The 21,808-nt window shown below is 35.8% G+C and overlaps 1 protein-coding gene across 1 annotated transcript; it reads right to left on the reverse strand.

Moving 5' to 3' along the window:
* Positions 1 to 836: 836 nt before the first annotated feature.
* Positions 837 to 15,324, reverse strand: LOC135946243 (protein patched homolog 2-like). The gene is made up of 14 exons (XM_065494373.1): positions 15,127 to 15,324; positions 12,682 to 12,928; positions 8,854 to 8,924; positions 8,539 to 8,790; positions 7,852 to 8,023; positions 7,692 to 7,795; positions 7,510 to 7,630; positions 6,707 to 7,003; positions 6,251 to 6,499; positions 5,588 to 5,903; positions 5,148 to 5,290; positions 4,923 to 5,084; positions 3,036 to 3,428; positions 837 to 1,248 (listed from the first exon to the last, which is right to left on the reverse strand). The coding sequence occupies exons 1-14, from the start codon at positions 15,210 to 15,212 to the stop codon at positions 1,003 to 1,005; spliced, it is 2,859 nt and encodes a 952-aa protein (XP_065350445.1). The 5' UTR covers positions 15,213 to 15,324; the 3' UTR covers positions 837 to 1,002.
* Positions 15,325 to 21,808: the final 6,484 nt, after the last annotated feature.

The following is a 21,808-nucleotide window of genomic DNA, read 5'->3' on the forward strand; positions in this document are numbered from 1 at the left end:
TTCAAGCACTGTAAATTTTGGAGAAAATTGGCAAAATTTGAATTTTTACTGTAGGAAGGTCATTTTTTTATTATTGTAAATTGTTGAACAAATTGTTTATCGGTCAATTGTTTAAGGCATCCAACAATTTAAATAATTTTCAATTGTTGCCCAGTATCATTCCACTTTAAATTGTTGCTTTTGGTCCTATTTTTACTGTTGCACATGGAGAAATGAACAACTGTTGAAAACCCACCCACCAAGGAAATTGGCTCATCAGATATCCAAAGCGGATGCAGTATGCTAGAATATTTGTATCACGCGACTATATTTTATTTATCAATGCATATCAAATGCATATCGACCCTTACTTTGCTACACGGTGTTGAGAGTCTGGCACATTTATGTATTCGCGAAGGACACATCCAGGCGGCGAGCGTGTCGGGGTGTGTATAAGATCGCGTGACAGAGGTCAAATGCTCCAGTCGAGAGCCGTCCGGGGTAATTAATTTCGATGAGCTCCGATTGTGATACGTGTGTGTGCGCACATAGAAAAGCCGCGACTCCACCCTTCGTTTGCATGATGTGTTCTTTTTTGTAAGGAATCCAACCGCACCCCTTTGCTTTGTTTGCGAGAATGATGGGAAAATATTTTTGTTTTGTCTCAGGAGACGTTAATTATGAAAAATATTATGTATAACAGAGCGTAATAATTATTGTGGTCGAATGACGCAACAATTAAAATCCAGATATTGTTGATTTTAAAATCAGATAGAGGTAGAAAAAACACGTTGCTTTTTTCTGCTTCAACAAATAAAAATATGATGTTCAGAAATACATGCAAAAAGCACATGGTATAAAATCAATTAGATTTTTGTTTTTATTTTATTTCTATGCACATTTCTCTTAGCTTCAATTACAAAAATAAATAATACGACACATCAAGGACGATTTTTGGTCGAAGAGAGCAAATTAAAATATATATGTATAGATGAATTATTCAGTCTCTGTTCTCACAGCGCACTAATTGGCTGCGGCGTCATTGGTACTGGTGGACTTGTCAAGCAGCTCGAGGGCAACGTCCGGCGGCTGCACCACCACTTTGGGCTTGATGAACTTGACAGGCTCGCGCGGCTGGTAGATTTTGGGCCGCCGCTCGGTGCCGTCCTCGCCGGCCGTGTGGTACGGCTTCGGCCCGATCAGGCTCAGCAACACCGGCAACAACACGATGCCGTTGAACAGGCCGAATACCACCACCAGCAGGAAAATCTGGACAAAATAGTTTTTTTTTATAAATTATTTCTAAAATCGAAATGGATTTTTTTTCTTGTTAAAATTAAAGATACTAGGCATGAACTGCGACTTGAATAACAGAAAATTGCCGCATTTGAAAAACTATGGTGGACAGAGAAATCTAAATTACTAGATAGCTGGGCCTTAATTGAGGCAATTTTGATTAATCAAAGTGTGTCATCAATTACACACACGACATGGAAATAATGGCCATGATAAAAATAGCTCAATAAAGTGGTGACCAAATTAAATTTAATACGCTCAACTTTGTCGGATAATAAATTATAAAACAGATGAAAACTATACAAAAGTTAATTATAGCTTATAGCAGTATAAAGTTGGAAGTTTGTTTTTTTAGTTTGGCTCACAGTTTGTTAGGGCATTATTCACGGTACCATTGCAATGGGAGATACGTGAGTATTTCTGGGATTTAATATTGGCCAAGTTCAAAGTTGGCAATAATTGGCAGAGCAGTACGTACTTTACCATCAAAACAAAACTAATCTAGAATTAGCTGCAGAGAATTTTGAATCAGCGATCGTTTAAAGTGACAGTTGAAAAAGCAATTGAAATGTTGGACGAAATAAGTTTTTAATCAATGAAAAATTTTGTTCTACAATTTTAAATAATAAAAATATGAATTTTTGCTACAATAAAAATTCTAAATTTTTAAATTTTCTCCAAAATATACTGCGCTTGACCACATTTTCTTGGCAGATTTCGATTATTCTCGTCAAGATCCGTCAACCTTATTAGGGAAACTCTTTGTTGTGAAATAAAATTAAGATTTCAAATAAGGAAACAGTCCTCAACATGTGAAAAGCATGCTCTCTTTGCAGTCACTTTTCTCAAAAATGTACAATGCCAATTAGTTTAATTTTGGCTTCAACTGAATCCTTAGGGATGAGTTCATGCATTGGTAACAAGAATTTTCCAGGATTTTGCATTATCAATCCAATTTAAAATTAGTTAAAAAGTCCGCAAACGGAAAGAGAAACACAAGCAACTGTATCGACAGACCAGAAACCCAAAAATATTTCTGAGATGGAAATTCCTCCCACAAAAATTCGATTATGCCAAAAAATTCACCTCTTTGCGTGGTTTAATATTTACTCTTTTTCTAAGTTTAAAGCACTTTTCTCAATTGACCAGTTGCATAAACCCTTAGTTATTGAAGCCGCCAACAGATGGCGCAACCACAGACTTTCTTAAAAATTTTGATTTAAGCGGTTTTAAGGCATTTCCGCTGCGATTTCACACTCAATCTAGCTATTTTGCTTTTTTTAATTAATTTGCTTGTTTTTGACGAGCTGAAAACCAAAATCGGTTCAGCCATTCGCCGTAGAAACGTTGGAAAAGATTTTTTTATTTCAAAAAATAGTTTTTCACGATTCTACGGCGATTGGCTGAACCGATTTTGGTTTTCAGCACGTCAAAAAATATCAAATTAATTGAAGAATGTACAGTAGCTAGATTGAGTCTGAAATCGCAGCGGAAGTGCCTTAAAATCGAAAGTCTACGGTGGCGCCATCTGTTGGCGGCTTCGAACACTTAGGGTTTATGCAACTGGTGAATTGGAGAGAAAATTTAATGCCACAAACTATTTACCATTGATTTATTAGAAGCAATTTTTCACTCTTTGAAAAGAGTTCACATAAAAAAAAGGAAAGAACGTCTGGTTTAGTAGCAAATGTTTTCTGAGGACCGGGTTTTTTTTGGGAATGAGTAAACTGGAGTGAAGAAAAATTTCCACTAATTCCTACCTTAAAAAATGCAATGAAAACGTGCGCGTCCGAGTCTGCGAGGACGGAGAGGGCGAGGAGGGTGCTGATGCCGCCGTTCCAGACGGCCGGTCCGGTTTCCCTGATGGTGCGCAGCGCGCGATGGTCCTTGGAGCCGACGTAGGTCATGAAGGTGAGGCCGATATGCGCGGCGTAGTCGACGCAGAGGCCGACGGCCAGCACGAGGCCGACGCAGGACACGATGTCGATGGTCATGTCCCAGAAGAACATCATGCCGCCGACGTCGATCAGCGTCAGCACCACGCACAGCAACACCAAAAGACACGTGCGCACGTTCGCGATCAGGATAAACGTGCTGATCATCACGCAGAACATGGCCAGCGCCAGGTTGCGGTACATTTCGGCGTCGATCACCTGAAAAGTCACTATGATCAGTTATTTTTCATAAAAGTTTGTACTAAATATTAAAAAACCTATTTTTTTTAATTTACAAATATGTAAAGGGATGTTTTAATTCACCAGTTGCATAAACCCTAAGTGTTCAAAGCCGCCAACAGATGGCGCCACCGTAGACTTTCGCTTTTAAGGCACTTCCGCTGCGATTTCAGACTCAATCTAGCTACTGTGCACTCTTCAATTAATTTGCTAATTTTTGACGTGCTGAAAACCAAAATCGGTTCAGCCAATCGCCGTAGAATCGTGAAAAACTATTTTTTTAAATAAAAAAATCTTTTCCAACGTTTGTACGGCGAATGGCTGAACCGATTTTGGTTTTCAGCACGTCAAAAATTAGCAAATTAATTAAAAAAAGCAAAATAGCTAGATTGAGTCTGAAATCGCAGCGAAAATGCCTTAAAACCGCTTAAAACAATTTTTTTTAAGAAAGTCTGTGGTACGCCATCTGTTGGCGGCTTCAAACACTAAGGGTTTATGCAACTGGTCAATTGTAGTTAAATACCTTTGACATCGATTTTTTAATTTGAATGTTAAATAGCTCGTGTTAGTTGATGAATATTTAACATTTTAAATATAATTGTTGGCGGATTTGAGCACAAAAAAGGCTTATTAAATTGGTGTATTCTGAAATTTCTTCCAAGTTCTAACACTTTTGGAAGATTTTTTGTATAGTTATCAAATTTGTTATCTAAAAAGGTACCTGAAATATTCATTGCTCAATTTACGCAAATACAAATTATCCTCAAGGTAAAAATCTTCCAAAATACCATTTCTAAAGTTTGTTCGAAGGATTATTTTTTGGGTATTATTAAAGGTCAATCTGTTCAAAATGTTCTAAGAATAGTCCAGAAATAATCTGTAAAAAATTGTAATTTGAATTTCCAGGCGGGGAGTTTTCTAATCTGTTTAGCCTATAATGCAAATTGTTGTGTATGCAGTTTATTTTCCTCTTTCTATGGCCGTATGTACTCTTGTGTTGAAAATTAATAAAACTCAATTGAGATTATGTAACAAGATAATTGTGTTATTAAATTAAAAATAATAACCAATTAATAATTTTCTAGAAAAATTTAAAAGAATATTCCTATAATAAATAAAGAGGATAAAAAGGAATATTCTTCAGGAATAACTTTGTTTTAAATAGAAGTCACGCCTTTATTTCGCCCAGGAACATTCCTGGGAATATTCCGTTAGGAATAATTTGGGAATGATTCTGGAATATTCTTGGCGGGATTTTCAAAAAGCTCATCATGACCCTCAAAAAATATCCCAGAAACATTCCCAAATTATTCCTAACGGAATATTCCCAGGAATGTTCCTGGGTGAAATAAAGGCGTGACTTCTATTTAAAACAAATTTATTCCTGAAGAATATTCCCAGAGGAAGTTGATATATTCCAGGAATATTCTCGGGCGAAAAATTTCTGGGCGGGTAAATATCATACAAATTCACCTCATCTGTGACCCAGTTTGCGAAAATCTTTCCCCAGACGGTGACAAATTTGTCGCCAGTTCTGAAATGAGCCTGCTCGGTGAGATTGCGCACCCTCCGCAGCGCCGGGATGTGCTCTTCTGGTCCACTGAATATTCTGAACTTGAACTCGAAACTAGACAGCTAAAGAGCGAGAGAGAGAGCGAATTTAGCCTGCTTTTCACGGGTCGTGAATCAATTACTCACCACGACCGGAGGCGCCGGTTGGCCGCAGGTCAATTTTCCGTCGAACCGAAAGTCTTTCTCGAAAATAGCCCCGCTCGGGCTGAACAGGAACTTTGATATGAATCTTGAAAATTCCGCGTCGGACAGAATTTGCCTCTGCAAGTCTAGAAAATTAAAAATTAATTATTAACACTGCCAAATTTTCCAGTTGAGAAAATTATTCGTGATCAGAGCCGTCAGCAGATGGCATCAGGGTTAATTTACAATTATTTCAGTACATTTTTGGCGTAAAAACTCCATTTAATTAAAATCAGTTCCGCCAATCACAGTAAAAACGACAGCTGTGATTTTTCGTCTTAAACAATTATTTTATTTGTCTACTAAATCGATTGTTAACTCGCGCTGACACCATCTGCCTGAAGCGGACTAAATTAGCAAAATTAGACCCTAATATTTCATACTTATGTGGTGGTTGTCGCTGACATACTTCTGGAACTCCTCAGACCACGCTTTGACGTCGTGCAGGATGTCGTCCTGTTTGCGAAACTCGGCAACTAACTTCTGGATGCGGCGAAACTCGATCGAGTAGTTGAGCTTGCCCATGTAGACAGCCGCCTCTTGGCCGTCCTCAGGGTAAAAGTGCGTCTTGACCCGGCTGAAGTTAGCCAGGTGCGTGTTTTTCGGGATGAACCACATCTGGTCGAACTCCTGCCGCAAATGCAGGTTGCCCCACAGACTGATGCCCGTGATTCCGGCCGTCAACAACAAAACGAACACCTAGAAATTAATCAAAATGGTTTTTACTCACACTAAAATATAAATTTAATAATAAGTAATGTACATTTTTATAAAAAAACGTTATTTTAAATTTTGTGGAAATATTCAGAATTTTTTTTTCTTAACTTCAAAGCGTTAAATTGGTTTTCACTAAATAAAATTTTAAAAAGTATGGTTTAATTTACAACTGAGAATAACCCTGAGGATAAGAGTTAATTAGATATATAAATTTTTAAGTAAAATTAAAAAAAACTGGTAATTTTAAAAAAACATGAACCTCTAGCGCTGAATCGATTTTTGATCTGATCAGATTGTACGGAGGATTTATTTTCAGAGCGGATGCAAACCTTTCCTGGCGTGGTGAGCACGTAATTTGAATAGAGAGAGCCGAAGATGGTCTTTGAAATCTGCTTCCGGTGGTAGATGTTTGGCTCGAAGTCTTCGTGCTTGATGCAGAACGCAACCCCGTTCCGCTTCTGTTCGATCCGCCGTTCGTCCCACGTGAGGCACGCAACGAAAAAGGTCGACTGGAAAAAGTAGGTGGCCAAGATTCCGACGGCCGCGTACAAACAGAACGACTGCAGGCACGGCAAAATCTAAAAGTAAATTAAATTTGATATTAGAAAAATAAATCAAAACTTATTTTTGTATTTATAAAAAATCAACTTGCTAATAAATAAAACAAAACAACGATAGTATTTTAAATCATTGTTAAATTTTAGAAAATCTTTCTGCTTCAGCTGACACATGCACACTTTAAATTGAGTCAAATTTATATTTTCTCGGCGCCAATAACAAATTACCGTCGCTGATCCGATGGCAAAGGCGACAAAGTCAGTGAGCGACGTGACGGTGATGGAGGCGCCGGCGTGTTGCATCATCAAACCAATCTTCTCGGGCAGAGGCTTGATTTTCTCCCCGGGCGAGAGGTTGAAAAAATTCTGCATGATGATGAACATGTCGTCAACCCCGATGCCGAGCAGCAGAAACGGCAGCGAGTGGTGCACCGGCCCGAAGAAGATTCCCAGCATCGAGCAAAAGCCGTAGGACACGATCAGGGCCAGCACGATGCTCACAATGCCGGCCATCCCGAGATAGACCTTTGATAGAAAAATCAATGTTTAGTGTCGTTTAATAAATAATGGGTGTTTTTTCCTCGTAGTTCCAGGAATTTTTACTAAATTATTCCTCGAAAATCCAGTTAATGAGCATGTTTACGCAGGGTTGAGAAAAACACCCAAAAAGATTGGATTTTTTTTTACTCTATATATTTTCCAGACTTGATTCTGTTTTTAAGATTTGCTGGAAACCGAATTTGGTTCAACCAAACGACTGTGAAATTTATTAATTTTAAATATATGCGAATCAATCTGAAGTTGCAGTGCTAAGGAAAAGGAAAATTCCTATCAATTTATTGAAAAAACCCGTAATATTTTGGGTTACTCATTAATTTAGAAAAATAGAAAGTAATTTAAATCTGCATTGAAAGATGAGCGATAATTTCAAATAAATATATCCGCATTTTTAAATTTAAAAAATTATGTATTCTAAAATACCTTTATTATCAATTTTTTTGTGTTTTTGTATTTTTAAATAAGAAATTTACCCGTAGCTCAACCCAGTTGCATTTTGAGAGTTGCAACTGGATGTAAATAAACATGATGAATCCGCCAAGAAGTAGCTTTCCGATGTCCTGAAACATTGCGTTGTTGCTGATGTCGGCGAAACTGTGAATAAATAAAAAAAATTGGTGCCTCTAAGGACCACAGCTTCAGAGCACTCTCTCACCTTCTGCCTGAGGTGTAGTAGACATCAATAGCAGTCACGTTTGCCGCAAAAGAACTCAACAGTTTCGAAAACTCGATTTCCCACTCAAGGCTTTTAGCGTCGCCCTGTAAAAATATGGGTTGAAAAAAAAGAAATAAAATGTATAGCGAGAAGAGCTCACCAAATCCCCTGTGCCGGCCAGATTGCCGCTCTTCTCGTAGTCCACGTTTGAAAAGTTGACGTGCACAACCCAAAAAGTGAGCAGCGACTTTGCAGAGACGATCACGCCGGAAGCGTTTCTCTCCACACCCCCAAGCAGAGGGACGTAGTCCATCGGGTGTCCGAAAACTGGACTAAAACCAGATTTTTATGCGAAAGTATTTTTGGGAATTTCTACACAGTTAAATTATTTATTTGAGATATTGTGTAAGTCATATTTCAGGGTAAAATTATTCATTATAGACCTTTAATTTTTAATTTTAATAATAAAATTGCAGTATTTGATTTGTTTTAGATGGATGATATTTGATCAAATGATTTGATTGGTGGCTCATTTTTATATTCTGCAAGAGAAAACCTAAATTTTCTCGTTGGTGTTAGTCCTTGGCTTTGTAAGATTTTAAACCATAAAACATTAAATAAATAAACTCTGGAATTTTATTTAAAACAATCAATTTTTTTAAATATTTCAACACTTCTGATTGTGAGAAAGGTTTATCAAAAGAATTTTTAAATTTTCCTAGTCCAACAAAGACTTTCTATATCTTTAAAATGAAATTGTTTGACGCAATGTCACTTGTATAAACATACAACTTTTTAAAAATTCGAAGAAAATATTTTTCCAATAATTTCGTGATGGTGTTCTCACCTGACTCTCGTTTTATTCAGCTTCTCGAGGATGCCCTCTTTGGTGAGGCTCTGAATGGCGGAGCGGTTGTAGCTCCAGAGATCCAACAGGGTCCTCTCGAGGCACTTGCGTTCCAGGGCCTCGATGAAGGCGCAGTAAATCGAGTCTCCGAGCGCCACACTCGGGTCGCTCTTGTACTTGGGCGGCAGACTGTCGTACAGATGGTTCAGATCTCTTCGGCGCCGCGGCGACGACAGCGTCAGCGCCGGAATTCTTTTATAGGGGATTCCAGATTTTGTTTTAATGAAATAAAATTAAAGAGAGGAATTAAAATACCTGAAACAAATGTCCGACCACTGCGCTCCATCCGCTGAGATTCCTTTCACCCTGCTGTGGATCTCTTCCAGCTGAAAAAAAAAATCCCGCATTAGCCCTGGTTATGCAACCTGCTTTTCATATTCGTCCTGCGGATTGCATAATCTGGTAATTTTTTCTGCTTCGATAAATTAAAAATAAATATGCGAGCTGAATATATTTTACAAAATATTTGGTATCTCTTTAATAAACTCAATAAAATTTGTACCTACGAAGGAAACGTAAGAAAATTTAATTTTTTTTGTAAATTGCACCAAGCGTAAATTTTTGTATAATTTTTAAAACGCAAAACTTTCATTGCTAAAGTTCCAAAAATAAAGGTGATCATTAGATAGCACCAATTGAGGTCACCAGGCAAAGTCCTAAAATTTAGAAGTAATTTTTTTTGTAATTTTGAAAATAACTATAATCTAAAGTAATTCAAAAGGTATTTTTTAGCTTTTGTAAACTTTTCAGGTTTTCTTTCTCTCACGTGTCTTGCGTTAAAACGCTCCGATTATGGACAGTCGAAATTTTGCGATATGGGCTTTGCACTTTGATCGAAATTAAAAAGATCTAATTTTATCACAGATTATTCAAGTGTTATTTAATAAATGAATGAATGTAATAAACACAGATATGCGTGTGACTTAAATATCAACATTGCTGCTTCTCTTAAACTATTTTTTTAAAACGTCAAAATATGATACTTTTCACTCCGTCCACCACAAAATCTGCATTTACAAATGTCTTCGGGTTTGTAATTTACCCTCCAATTCCCATTTAACTTTGTTTCTCTCTCGTAAAATCAAGTGTTATATAACTCTAAATTTAAACAAAAAGACGTCATTTAAATTCTGTCGGTTTATTGGCTATATTTGTAATTTACCAACCTGTATAATATCGGGTAAGCTTTTTTTAAGTAATTTATATATATTTAATAATTATCTTAGTTCTGTGATGATTAATTTAATATAATTTTTACTCTCTGTAAGTGAATATATAATGTGTTAATATATGAATTTCGTGATATTCTAAAACTAAGTTAAATTATTTACTGTATCCATTTATCGTCCTTTCCCTTATTTAAAGTGTGAAATACCAGCTGATATTTTTATTAAAATTTTCATTGATTTTACAAAAAATATTTTATTTTTATTAAAGAACGGAAAAATCAATTAAATATTTAAAAATAAATAATACAAATTTACTTTGATAGCTCAAGAGGCGGTCCATTTTTTTTAATTTTTCATTGGAGTTTCTGTAAGCAAACACATCAAAGTTTGAATTTTATACAAAAGACAGTTTTCCTTTATTTGCTACTTTTAAATATTGCAACTTCAGTGTGCATGTTTGTGGTCATAAGCTGCTGGGTGGCTCGCGTGTGGCGTAACTGCAGACATGTCTAATACACTAAAGGTCCAAACGGGCACAAAACAAGCAAGTTTGGGTTAGACGCCAAATTGGTGCAGCGCGCGCGTGCCGCAGCAGTGAGTGAGTGAGTTTCTGTTGTTGTTATGCGTCCGCAAGCAGAGTAGTGTCACACGCAGGCACAAAAATAGCAGCTTTTCCAATTTATTGATCGCGTCCCGACGAATTACTGACGCCTCATTGTTCTTCTCTCCCAGTGAATCACACGGTCAATTCGGCGCGCGGAGAGCCCGATCCACTCTGCATATCGCGGAGAAAGAGACCTTATCAAAACTTTCTTCTCGCGTCTGGCGTAAAAACACTGAGATAATTTTGAGAGCTGCAACTTTGTCATAAGTGGTTTTTGCACTTCGATCGAAATTCGAAAGATCTAAATTTAGCTGATTTTATATCAGAGATTGTTCAAGAAGTGTTCGTTATATAACTCTTAATTTGTATTAAAAGATGTATAATAATATTACGTAACGTTATGTTTAAATTTTATCCGTTTATTTGCAATATTTCAATTTTTTTCACGTCATTATCCGTTTGTAATCTCCAATTGTGTTTAGGGTTTTAAGAGAATTTTCTATTTAACGAATAATTTTTGCAGCTGCCCCAAAATTTAATAAAATATTCCCAATAAACGATTATTTCTAATTATACGTTGTGTGATAATCCTATATATTTAATAGTTTTTGCTGCTTCTAAATTTTAAAAACAATTATTAGCAGCCATTTCCGTTCACGTGTCATCTCAAATTACAACGCGTCGACGCGGCTGGCTCTACACTACACTCCTCGACTTTTGTTTTGCTCCTCGTCAGGTGACCCGCCACTTGACCTCGGTAATTGCCCAGCCCCAAGGCTAGTCTGCGAGTCAAAGGCCCAATTTTCCCCTCTATTGTTTGTTTCCATCCACCCTAATTGACCCGACGCGTTATTTGCCCTGGCTTTTAATTGAGACTGACCATTATTCCAATAACTCTTTTTACTTGATGCCGAATTCCTCGGCAAAATATTATGTCGTTAAACATCAATAACTCCCTCACGAATTGATAGGAATATGCGGCAATTAAAATCAATTTTTCAAATTTAATTCACCAGTTGCATAAACGCTAAGTGTTCGAAGCCGCCAACAGATGGCGCCACCGTAGACTTTCGATTTTAAGGCACTTCCGCTGCGACTTCAGACTCAATCTAGCTACTGTGCATTCTTCAATTAATTTGCTATTTTTTGACGTGCTGAAAACCAAAATCGGTTCAGCCAATCGCCGTAGAATCGTGAAAAACTATTTTTTGAAATAAAAAATATTTTCCAACGTTTCTACGGCAAATGGCTGAACCGATTTTGGTTTTCAGCACGTCAAAAATTAGCAAATTAATTAAAAAAAGCAAAATAGCTGGATTGAGTCTGAATACGCAGCGAAAATGCCTTAAAACCGCTTAAAACATAATTTTTTAAGAAAGTCTGTGGTTGCGCAATCTGTTGGCGGCTTCAATAACTAAGGGTTTATGCAACTGGTCAATTCGCCCCATATTTATTTCCATTTTTTCATATTAACTTTGAAGTTCTCATAGTGATTTTAAAATAGCTTTATATATATAGTAAAACGTTCTCCCGCAAATCTTTCAGAGGCTGTTAATATAAACATCAGATCTGATGTTTAAAGTCTAATCAACTTGAAGATTGGGATCTACGACCTGCATGCTCGAGATTAAACGTACGTGATGGATGTGTAGTGAAATAGGAGTGTGAAATAGACCAGCGAGCAGAAATATGAGCGAGATTTCGGAGCGTCACTGATAATAAAGCATGAAACGCATTAATTACTTTGTATATAAAATCATTATTTTCGAGATAAGATAAACTCTATGTGAAAATCCCGGAAAATCCTAATATATTGTTTGATGGCTTATCAACGCATGTGATTTATATGCGGAGTAGAAGCAGAAGCAAAATCAGAATATTGAATGAAAATAATCTGAATCTATACACACTTAAATGTAAACTGTCTGGTGATTTAAATATATTTTTTAAATCTTATAGCGAAAAAATCTAAATGACTTCAAATTTGGGCTTCCACAGCTTAGGCATTGTTGTCAGAAAATTCTTGTAAATCACGTCATTTTAATTTTTGAGAGTTAAATTTTGCAAATTTTTAAAAACAGGAAATGTACCTCGTTCATTGCAGGGAGTTTTGAAGTAAAATCAGTGAAATCATCTTTTTTAACCAAATTTTCCAGCTTATTCAAGAGGTTCACAAATGGCATTGATTTTCGGGCTTTGAAATCGATATTTGGGACTTTGCCAAACTCTTGAAACTCTGCAATTCCCGCAGCGATTTAATTTTTCCTCTCAAGGTGAAACAAAAAAATAAAAATCAAGCAAATATCTTGCCTGCATTAAAACATGCGGCTGGAGGACGTCGTCGGCCGTGATGATGACCGATTGGATGCGGTAGAACTCGCCGTAGTTCTCCATCAGCCAGTTGAAGTCGCGCACGAAGTTTGAATTGCGTGGCAGCCAAAGATTGACCGGCTGCTGCTCCTGACGGAAGCGGAAGAAGCCAAACGAGCAGAGCACGGTCACTAAAAGGCACAGGATCACGTACCGCCCTGGCCGAGTCGCGATGTCGTAGCCTCTCCTGAAAAATAAAATGACCAGCACATCAGAAAAATGAAAATCGACAAAAAGGGGAGAATTTTTTAACCACCTAGATAATAAATCGCATCAAAAACCAAAGATCTTTTAATTTCATGAATCATGAACAATAAATCCTGCTGGCTGGTTTTCAGCAAATTGTTTCCCAAGCTTAAAAAAATCACCATTTAAATATATGAAAAAAGGAGACAAGCATTTCTTGTGATTTTTAAGCGTGAGAGTCAAAATAAAATTAAAAGCTTTTATATTTTCACACCAAGAGACAAAGGTAATAGATTTTATGACTTCTATTGTCTTCTATTTACCTATATGATGAGGGAAAAGTTATACCTAAATATTAAATTGTACAAAAATTCTTTTAAAATTAAACAAAAAAGAAAATCTTGTAAGTTATTAACAAACCTGGGGCTCTGTTGTGTTTGTTTATTATCACAATCAGTCATAAATACATTAATGTGTATCACAGTGAAAATCAAAATCAGTCTACTGTCTGAAAGAAGGATATGCAACGTAAACAGATATTTGAATTTTAAACGAATGACAATTTTTCGGAGCTTCCAATCGTCACTGGCGACAGTCAAAAAAGCACTTATCATGCAAGGTTAAGGCGTTAACAGTCCAAAACATTATCATCCGACAAAAATCCGAGAAAATTTCGATTCCTGAGGAAAATTTTCAAATTTCAGGTGGTTTTCTGTCTAAAAAAAATGTTTTTTTTTTCAGAGCAAAAATAAAGTTCTACAAACTCAATTATTTTATTACTAGTTTTCAAAACAATATATATAATTTATTTTTTTCAGGAGACACAATAAGGGAAATTAAGAGAACAAACTTACATAAGAATTTATTATCCTGAACAGGGGAAATGCCTTTATTTTGCTACAAATTTTCTGACTTCTAAGCAAACCCCAATTTTTTCCATCGAGCAAGGCTCTTAATTTACCAAGCGTCGGTCTATGTTATAAATATATTTTTTTAATTTGGTTTATATTTAAACAAACCAATTTCTTTTAAAATGGGAAATCTTAATTGCTTAAAATTGAAAAGCCAAAAATACATGCAGGAGAATTTTTTCACTTTGTGTCTGTTACATTTAAATAAATGTTCCATCAAGAAACCTGTGAAAAAATGGTGACCAAAGGAACAAAAGACTCCCTTTGAGTCCAAAAACCACCTATATTTATAAGCCAAAGTAAAACAAACTAAAAATCAAATCCGTAATTGTAGTCGAGGTATATTAGTTCTTGTAATTGATCCAGTTTCCCTGCATGCAGTACTATTGATTTTGCTCCATACAAATTGTAATGCGAGGCCTTTTTACCCATAGTGACGGGACTTAAACAAGGATTGCGTGATGAAGCAGTAATTTTAATTCGGCCGCAACGCAATGTCAAAACTTTGAAAGTCAAATTCATGACTCTTTACTTGATTTAAAGCGTTTCAGACTAGAATCAGCAAGGCAGGGGGCAAGCATATTTTTATATTTATCGCCAGAGAAGTAAAATGTGCCTCGAGGAACCAAAATTAGACGCCAGTCGTTAAAATTGTACAGCTGTCCGGCATCTTGCGGCGAAAATCACTTCTCGACGCGCCGAAATCACGCTATCATTAACTCGAACGTGTAAATAATTTCCGTCATTAAAAATAAAAAGCATTTCTGCAAGACTAAATTGTTTATTTGTAGGTCATTTTTAATACTCATTATTTAAAACAGGATGCTTTGCAATTTTACTATTTTTATGTGTCAATTTGTTTCTCCTAATCGGTATTTTAAGATATTAATTAATAATTAATTTAAAAAGGTTTGCTGTTTTTTTCTAATTTCAAAAATTTACAAGATATTGCTGTTCTAAGCCTTTATATAATCGAAATTAATTTTTATTCAATCTGGCAAGTATTTTACTGGATTAGACAAAATATAAATAATATCATTAAAATTTAAGAAATATGATTCAACACATTATTCTAGCATATTTTGAAGTTATCTCAATAAAGAGCTTTCAATTCTTTGATCCAAAAAACGAAAGAAAAAGATTTTTTTGCAATTTTGATTGTTTTAAACACAATATTGTCAATCAGAAATACAGAATTGTTAATTTAAAATTACATTAAACTTATTGTACACCACTTGTCGATGGAAAGCAACAATTTTATACCTATATAACAGAAATTACTATTCACCTGTAGAACATGGCCTCGAGGTAGTTGACGATGGCCGTGCTGATGCGGTGCAGGATGCCGAGCTCTTTTTGCGACTGCTCCTCCATGCTGATGCTGCGGAGATGCACTCACTGCCGCTATTTATCGTCAGGACATGGGGGCAGAGGAGGCACCACTCGCGCTCGCGGACTACGATCGCGACTGACCGAGTCCGCGAGTCGGCGCTCACGTGGCCCCGCAGACGCGCGACCTTGCCGTGCCTCCCAGCGCTCCCCCTCCGCGCTCCGCGCTCCGCGCCGCAGCAAAAGCGGCAGCTGCCTCCACGCGTTGCCGTCAGAGGCAGACACCCGGACAGAATTATTTCCTGATACATAGTATCATCATCTACACCGCCAATCAATTGCATTATGTGTTTTTCGTTGATAAGAAATGAAACTACGCCAGACATCTATTTTTTAGTTTTGGTTTTTGTTTTTCGTGATAAAGATATATAGGTCAAAAATTAAAATCGCGTGCATCACCGTCTGGGGCAGACGCACTTGAACGAAATTTTCTTTTGTGCATCACTCAATTTAATCTCGTGCAAATCAGTCGCAATTCCTTGTGTTTCAATGCTGTCGTCTCACGATGATAAGAAATTAGACTATTTCAACATATTTTTGATGCTGTTAACATAAAAAGATAAAAATTTAAGGACACAGACTCATGCATGGTTTTTAGACACATATCTTTTTATTATAATATCCAATCAACTGCCATTGCAAACTGCCATAAATTATTCAAAAATTGGATTGAGTTTTTATTTTATTTCCAAATAAAAATATCTTGGTGGAAAAAATTAGACACAATAGGAACTCAGTTCTGTTCTGGAACTATTTACTGTTCCAAAATAAAATTTAAAGCTGTTTTGCTGTGACGGATCGCACTATACTTGTCTAAAAAGTATAAAACCGTCCGGATCGGCTCAAAATCCGAGGAAAATTGTATTCTTGTGTGATTCGCATCGTGGAATTTTTCTAAAAATTTCGTTTTTTGGTGGATTTATTGCCTGAAATTATTTTTGTTCAGTTTTCCGGTCGATTTATATTTATTTCAGGAATTAAATCCGGGTTTGATCCTATTTTAAGTAGAGGTCACAGCAGCTACATTTTATCTTCTGCACTTTTTAATTTTTGACTAGATTCATGGCGGCTGGCGGCTGCCCACGTGACCCAAAATTTGACGGCTGGCACGGCGCAGGACGGCTGACTGCTGAGACGTCTAAAATTTCGCTAACGCATGTATAGCTCATTCTTTTAATTGAGACTATTCCTGTAACTCATTTTGTTATAGATGCCGAATTTCTCGGCAGAGAATTATCAAAGTAAACATTATGAATAAATGCAAATTTGTATTTCTGTTAATCACGGCTGGAAAACTTATCTTAGTCAGCTCTGTTTAACGTCAAATAAATTAATTAGTAGGTTGTTTATTAAGCTAAAGTTTTCAGTGAAAGAAAATGTCACGAGATTTTAATTCAAATAAATTTAGTGTGGAAGTTGAGTTTGTTTCTCATCAACTTGAATTTATTTATCTAAAATTTGGACGGCTTCAAAGCCAACTGTGATGTTTCATTTGAATTTTACAGACGTTTTTCATGACTTGGACAGTTTCTCATGTAGTTAAAAAAATTGTTCTGAAAAAATTAGATGTTATTTTAATGTTTATACTCCCATAGGTGCGAACAACAAAGATTAATGGGAATAGCCATTTTACAAATTAAATTCACCCCTATGTATTTCCAAGTTTTTTGATATCAATTAATCTCATGATAATGTGTACACGACTGTATTAAATTATGCTGCCTTGTGCAGCTATGTATAAGCACCAGCCGTTAATTCTTCGGAATTGGCTGGACTTCCATAGATAACAAATAAATATTCTTCTTTAAAAAAAAAAATTAAATTTAACTTTATTTTCGACTATGAAGTTCTTATTACGATTCAAAACAACTTTATAGTAAAAACTTATCACGTAAATCTTAACATCAGAGGTTGTCAATAAAAACATCTGATATTTAAAGTCTACAACTTGAAGATTGGGATCTACGACGATGTGTCTAATGATCTGCACACTCGAGATTAAACGTACGTGATGCTGGGGGTGTAGTAAAATAGGAGCGTGAAATAGACCTGCAAGCAGAAAGATGAGCAAGATTTCGGAGCGTCACTGTGTCACTGATAATGCATGAAACGTTACAACGTATTATAATTACTTTCTAAAAGTGAAAGTTATAATATATTGTTTGTTCGGTTATCCTTTGATTTATTTACGTAGTAGAAGCAGTAACAAAATCAGAACATTGAAATGGAAATAATCTTAAAAAATTAGTCCTCAATAAAAATTTAAACTGTGTGGCTTTTTCGTTTCGTTTTTTTTTAAATCTGATAACGAAAAAGAACAAAACGTTTTCGAATTCGGGCTTCCACAGATTAGAGTAATTGTAATCAGATAATTTTCGAGCTTTTCTTGTCAATCACGTTGCCTTTTGATTTTTGAGAGGTTCGCAAAATGTCATTGATTTTCGGGCTTTGAAACCGTTTTTTGGGACTTTGCCAAACCTTCTCTAACCCCTGCAATTCCAGCTGCGATTTCATTATTCCATTTGAGGCGAATAATTTTATGTATTTCGTAATAAAAATATCTAGGTGAAAAATATTATAGGATCTGTTCTAATCACAAACTATTAAAGTGAAATGATACTGGGCAACAATTGAAAATTATTTAAATTGTTGGATGCCTCAAACAATTGACCGATAAACAATTTGTTCAGCAATTTGCAATAATAAAAAAATGACCTTCCTACAATAAAAATTCAAATTTTGCCAATTTTCTCCAAAATGTACAGTGCTCGAACATATTTTCTTGGCATATTCCGATTTCTCTCGTCGAGATCTGTTCAACGGTGTATGCCACTTATTGGGGAAACTCTTGGTTTTGAAATTAAATCGGATTTCAAGTAAGGAGACAGCCATTATACAATTTGAAAAGCACGGTAACTTTCCAGCCAATTTTCTCGAAAAATTACAGCGCTTATTCTTAGGTCAATTTAGGCTTTAACTGAATCTTAAGGGACGAGTTTATGCATTGGCAACAAGCATTTTCCAGGCTTTTCCTGTATCATTCCGCTTTAATTGTTCCAAAAAAAGTGTAATTTCACAACCTGTCGCCGAATCTGTGTATGAATGGGAACTCAAGTGCATTCAAACAAAAACTGAGCCAAACATTTCTTGCCAAATACTGATATGAAAGACTGATTTTACTATTCCCTCTGTTATCAAATACAAAAAAATGCTTTGTTATATTTTTGTTAAGTTCTGGATGTGGATGTATGGGGCACAGTTGCCCTGCTGATCCGTAATAAACCAAATTTGAATCTAATTTCGCCCTATCTTGTGCACTTTCGAGAACTGACAATAACTGCAAATTGAAAAGTTATCTAACACACGCAGTCAACGAAAACACGAGCAACACGTACGTAATTCTGGCAACGCCCAACGCTGCTTTTTAAACAGAAAATTTTATTGAGTTCTCTCTTGGGCCCACTCCAATTTTAAAACGTCGCTCCAAGGGTGGCGCAGCCATCGATGTTGTGTATAATATGGGCTGCTTTTTCTTTCTCTCTCTCCATAAAAGTGTAGTTTTAAAAGTGTGCACTTTCGTTGCGAGACCCATTGGCGCGCGCGACTAAACAAACAGTAAAAAAAACTTGTTTGTATGTTGAAAGAGAATCCTTAAATACGAAGTGAAATTTAAGTTTCTTGAGGGAAATTGCCCAAGGGGGAAAAGCAGAATTGTTCCATGTAATCCTCTTTGAGAAAGGATGATTGCTCGCATTCCAAAATTAATTACAAGTCGTTCCCTGCTGAGACGCAATTGTGTTTAATTATCTTCGCAAGCAGAGTTGATTTAAATTGTGTGAAGCAAAAAGGGAGACAACTTCTACGAAGACTTAAATGAAAGAGAATTATTCTTGTTTATTCTTACTCTAGTCAGAAAATACAAAAAAGAAATAATTAATTAAAAAATTCAAATTAATTTCAATTAATTGGTAAAGGCATAAGTTTTTATATCGCTCTAAAATATTAAATTATTTTTCACAAATAGTTCATTGATTTTGAAAACCATGCAAGGGAGTGATTTTAGGACATGCTTGATTTTTTTTTCGTGATGAGAAAATGCTTTACAAATGGAAATTTAACTTTTATGCAAGGGGTTGAAAGGTCCCTAATCCCTTCGGTCCGTTAGGTGAGGTGAAAACGAGTCTAGTGGTGTGCAGTTTTTGCCATTGTGACTGTTAGACTCTGAAATTTGGCGAGTAAAAAATTTGAAAAATTAGGAAAATTAATTCCTTTAAAGTTTCAAAGAGAAATTTCTCAAAAATGAAAGAATATACCACTCTGGAACTTTCACGGAAAACCTTACGTGCTTTTGAATTATTTTGAGGGGCTTCATTTATTAAAAAATAATTGCAATTAATTTAAAAGCTACGAAAACATTCACAATTTACAGAGAGTGGCCCATTTAATGACCTGAATCTGATGGATGACCTTAAATTTGGTGTTAATTCGGGGGCATGGTGTAAGGAATTCAAAACATTTATAAATTTAACAAAGATGGGATGATATTATATTAAATTTTTGTTTTTAAAAACCCTACGAAAATTACAATTTTCACAGAAAAAATTTAAGGAGTTCTAAAACTTTTACAGCATATAATTATTTTACATCAGGGCAGACCTAAATGGAAACATTAATAATTCAAAATGCTTGTCAAGTACGTCATCGCTAATGATTCAATATTGACTTGGATTCGAGAGGCAGCACTAATTAATTCTCTGTTTATTCAGTCCAGTACCATGCAATGCGGTTGACTTTGTATACCCGACATCTGTTTGCGGACGTTCATAACTGTGATCTCACAAATAAATCAGGCCTATATTATATACATGAAAAAAGTAAAGCTCTTTGAACCGGTCATAAATTCATCCGGCAAAAAGTTTCGCAAAATGTCGCATCATCTTTTACAATGAAACGAAACAACTCTGGCCATTTCGTTTTATGCAAAGTTGTCAAAGGTTTTTGCGTATATGTGTACGGCTGAAACCCTCGCGACCTTTTTGCACCAGACGGGGAGTGGATAATGCGCATGCATATGTGAGCACGCCACTTTTTGCTCTCATTTTAAAACTTTTCTTGCTTGCCCTAGAGGACCGGCACAATTCCGCATCTGCCACTACTCGTATATGAATAGTCTCTTGCAAGAAATTCTTCTATTGCGGAATTTCCTGTCTGGAAATAAAGCGTCTGAGCATATAAGCAGGCTTTATTTGACCTGATTTTTGTCTGTAAAATTATTCGAGTGCTTTTTTAAATTGTGTTAGACAGTAATTTGTCGTTCTCAAGCCCCGGAATTGATAGTGCTGAATTTTTCATTATTAATTTATGAACGAAATTTAAAATAATAAATGCCAGTATCCTAGGAAAAGTGGAACAAATTAAAATGACATTGCACTTAAATAAAATATTCACCATATTTTTTTAAAGAGATTTTGTTCAACATTGTCCATTTTTATAACGATATCTCAGCTTTTAAATGTAATTATTTTGAGCAAAATCAAAGAAATTTCCAGCAGTATTAACAGCATACTCTATGAAAATCTGGAACAAATATTAAAAAAACTGAACATTTTCCAGGAAATTTTCTAAGTATTTATAATTTTTTTCTAAATATTATAAAAAACCTTTTCTTATATCGTTGCGGGATTCTATTTAAAAAAGTAATAGGGTTCCTGCTCTGCCACCACTACGCTAGTATCACAATTTAAAAAAAATCATTTGGAAACTTTAAAATCACGGATTCGTTAGACTTTTGACAATTTTGGGACCGCCATAAATCTCGGGTTTAAGCGTCAGAAAGTTAGAATTGTCAAAATTACACACCATTGGCCTCGTCTCGACCTCCCCTTATGAACTGAAGGGTTGAAGAGGTTCGTAACCCCTTTGAACCCCCGTTTTAATAGCAAAAACGTCCTGCCAAAATGATTTTAACTCGTGTGCTTACTGCTCAAAATAATTTAATCCGTCCGAAATTCACCCCCAAATTACAAACCCGTTAGGCTCGTCTTGACCTCCCCTATAAACTGGAGGGGTTGAATGGGGTTAAAATCTATGATAATTACAAATTTTGTATGTTTTAATATTCATAACATATTTTTCAGTTTAAGAAAAACCTCTTTAGAATTTTAAAAATTTTGCTTTGTCATTTTTGTTTTAAATTTCCATTTAATGCATTTGGTCTTCAGACGTCTACCGTAGAGTGGCGCCTGAGTCTCGTCTCTCAACGCATTTTCAGCACCAACCAGAGCAGAAAGCGAAATACGAGCTGGAGCCTCTTGAAATACTGGTGCAGAGTCCATCGATCGCAGTGTGGCAAAATAACCGGTACAAAAATCTAAATTCAATTTAATATTAAGCCACACGGGTCAAATACAACAAAATTAAATCAAATGGACCAAAAAGTTTAATACTTTATTCACGCCTTCTAAAATTTCACCAGTTATCTGATGAGAAAAATTCAAAAAGCTTCTAAATTCAACCGGTAGTCTTAAGTCGGTGTTTATCGAACACAAAAAAAACTGCGCCGACCAAACCAAAACAAACCT

The sequence above is a fragment of the Cloeon dipterum genome, chromosome X, assembly GCF_949628265.1.
Source record: "Cloeon dipterum chromosome X, ieCloDipt1.1, whole genome shotgun sequence".
NCBI classification, from domain to species: domain Eukaryota; kingdom Metazoa; phylum Arthropoda; class Insecta; order Ephemeroptera; family Baetidae; genus Cloeon; species Cloeon dipterum.

Coding starts and splice junctions, on each gene's coding strand:
- LOC135946243 (XM_065494373.1), bottom strand. CDS start 15,212: ATGGAGGAGCAGTCGCAAAAAGAGCTCGGCATCCTGCACCGCATCAGC. Junction 7,631..7,691: donor TACTACACCTCAGGCAGAAG/GTGAGAGAGTGC, acceptor ATTTATTCACAG/TTTCGCCGACATCAGCAACA. Junction 5,291..5,587: donor CAGCGACAACCACCACATAA/GTATGAAATATT, acceptor TTAATTTTCTAG/ACTTGCAGAGGCAAATTCTG.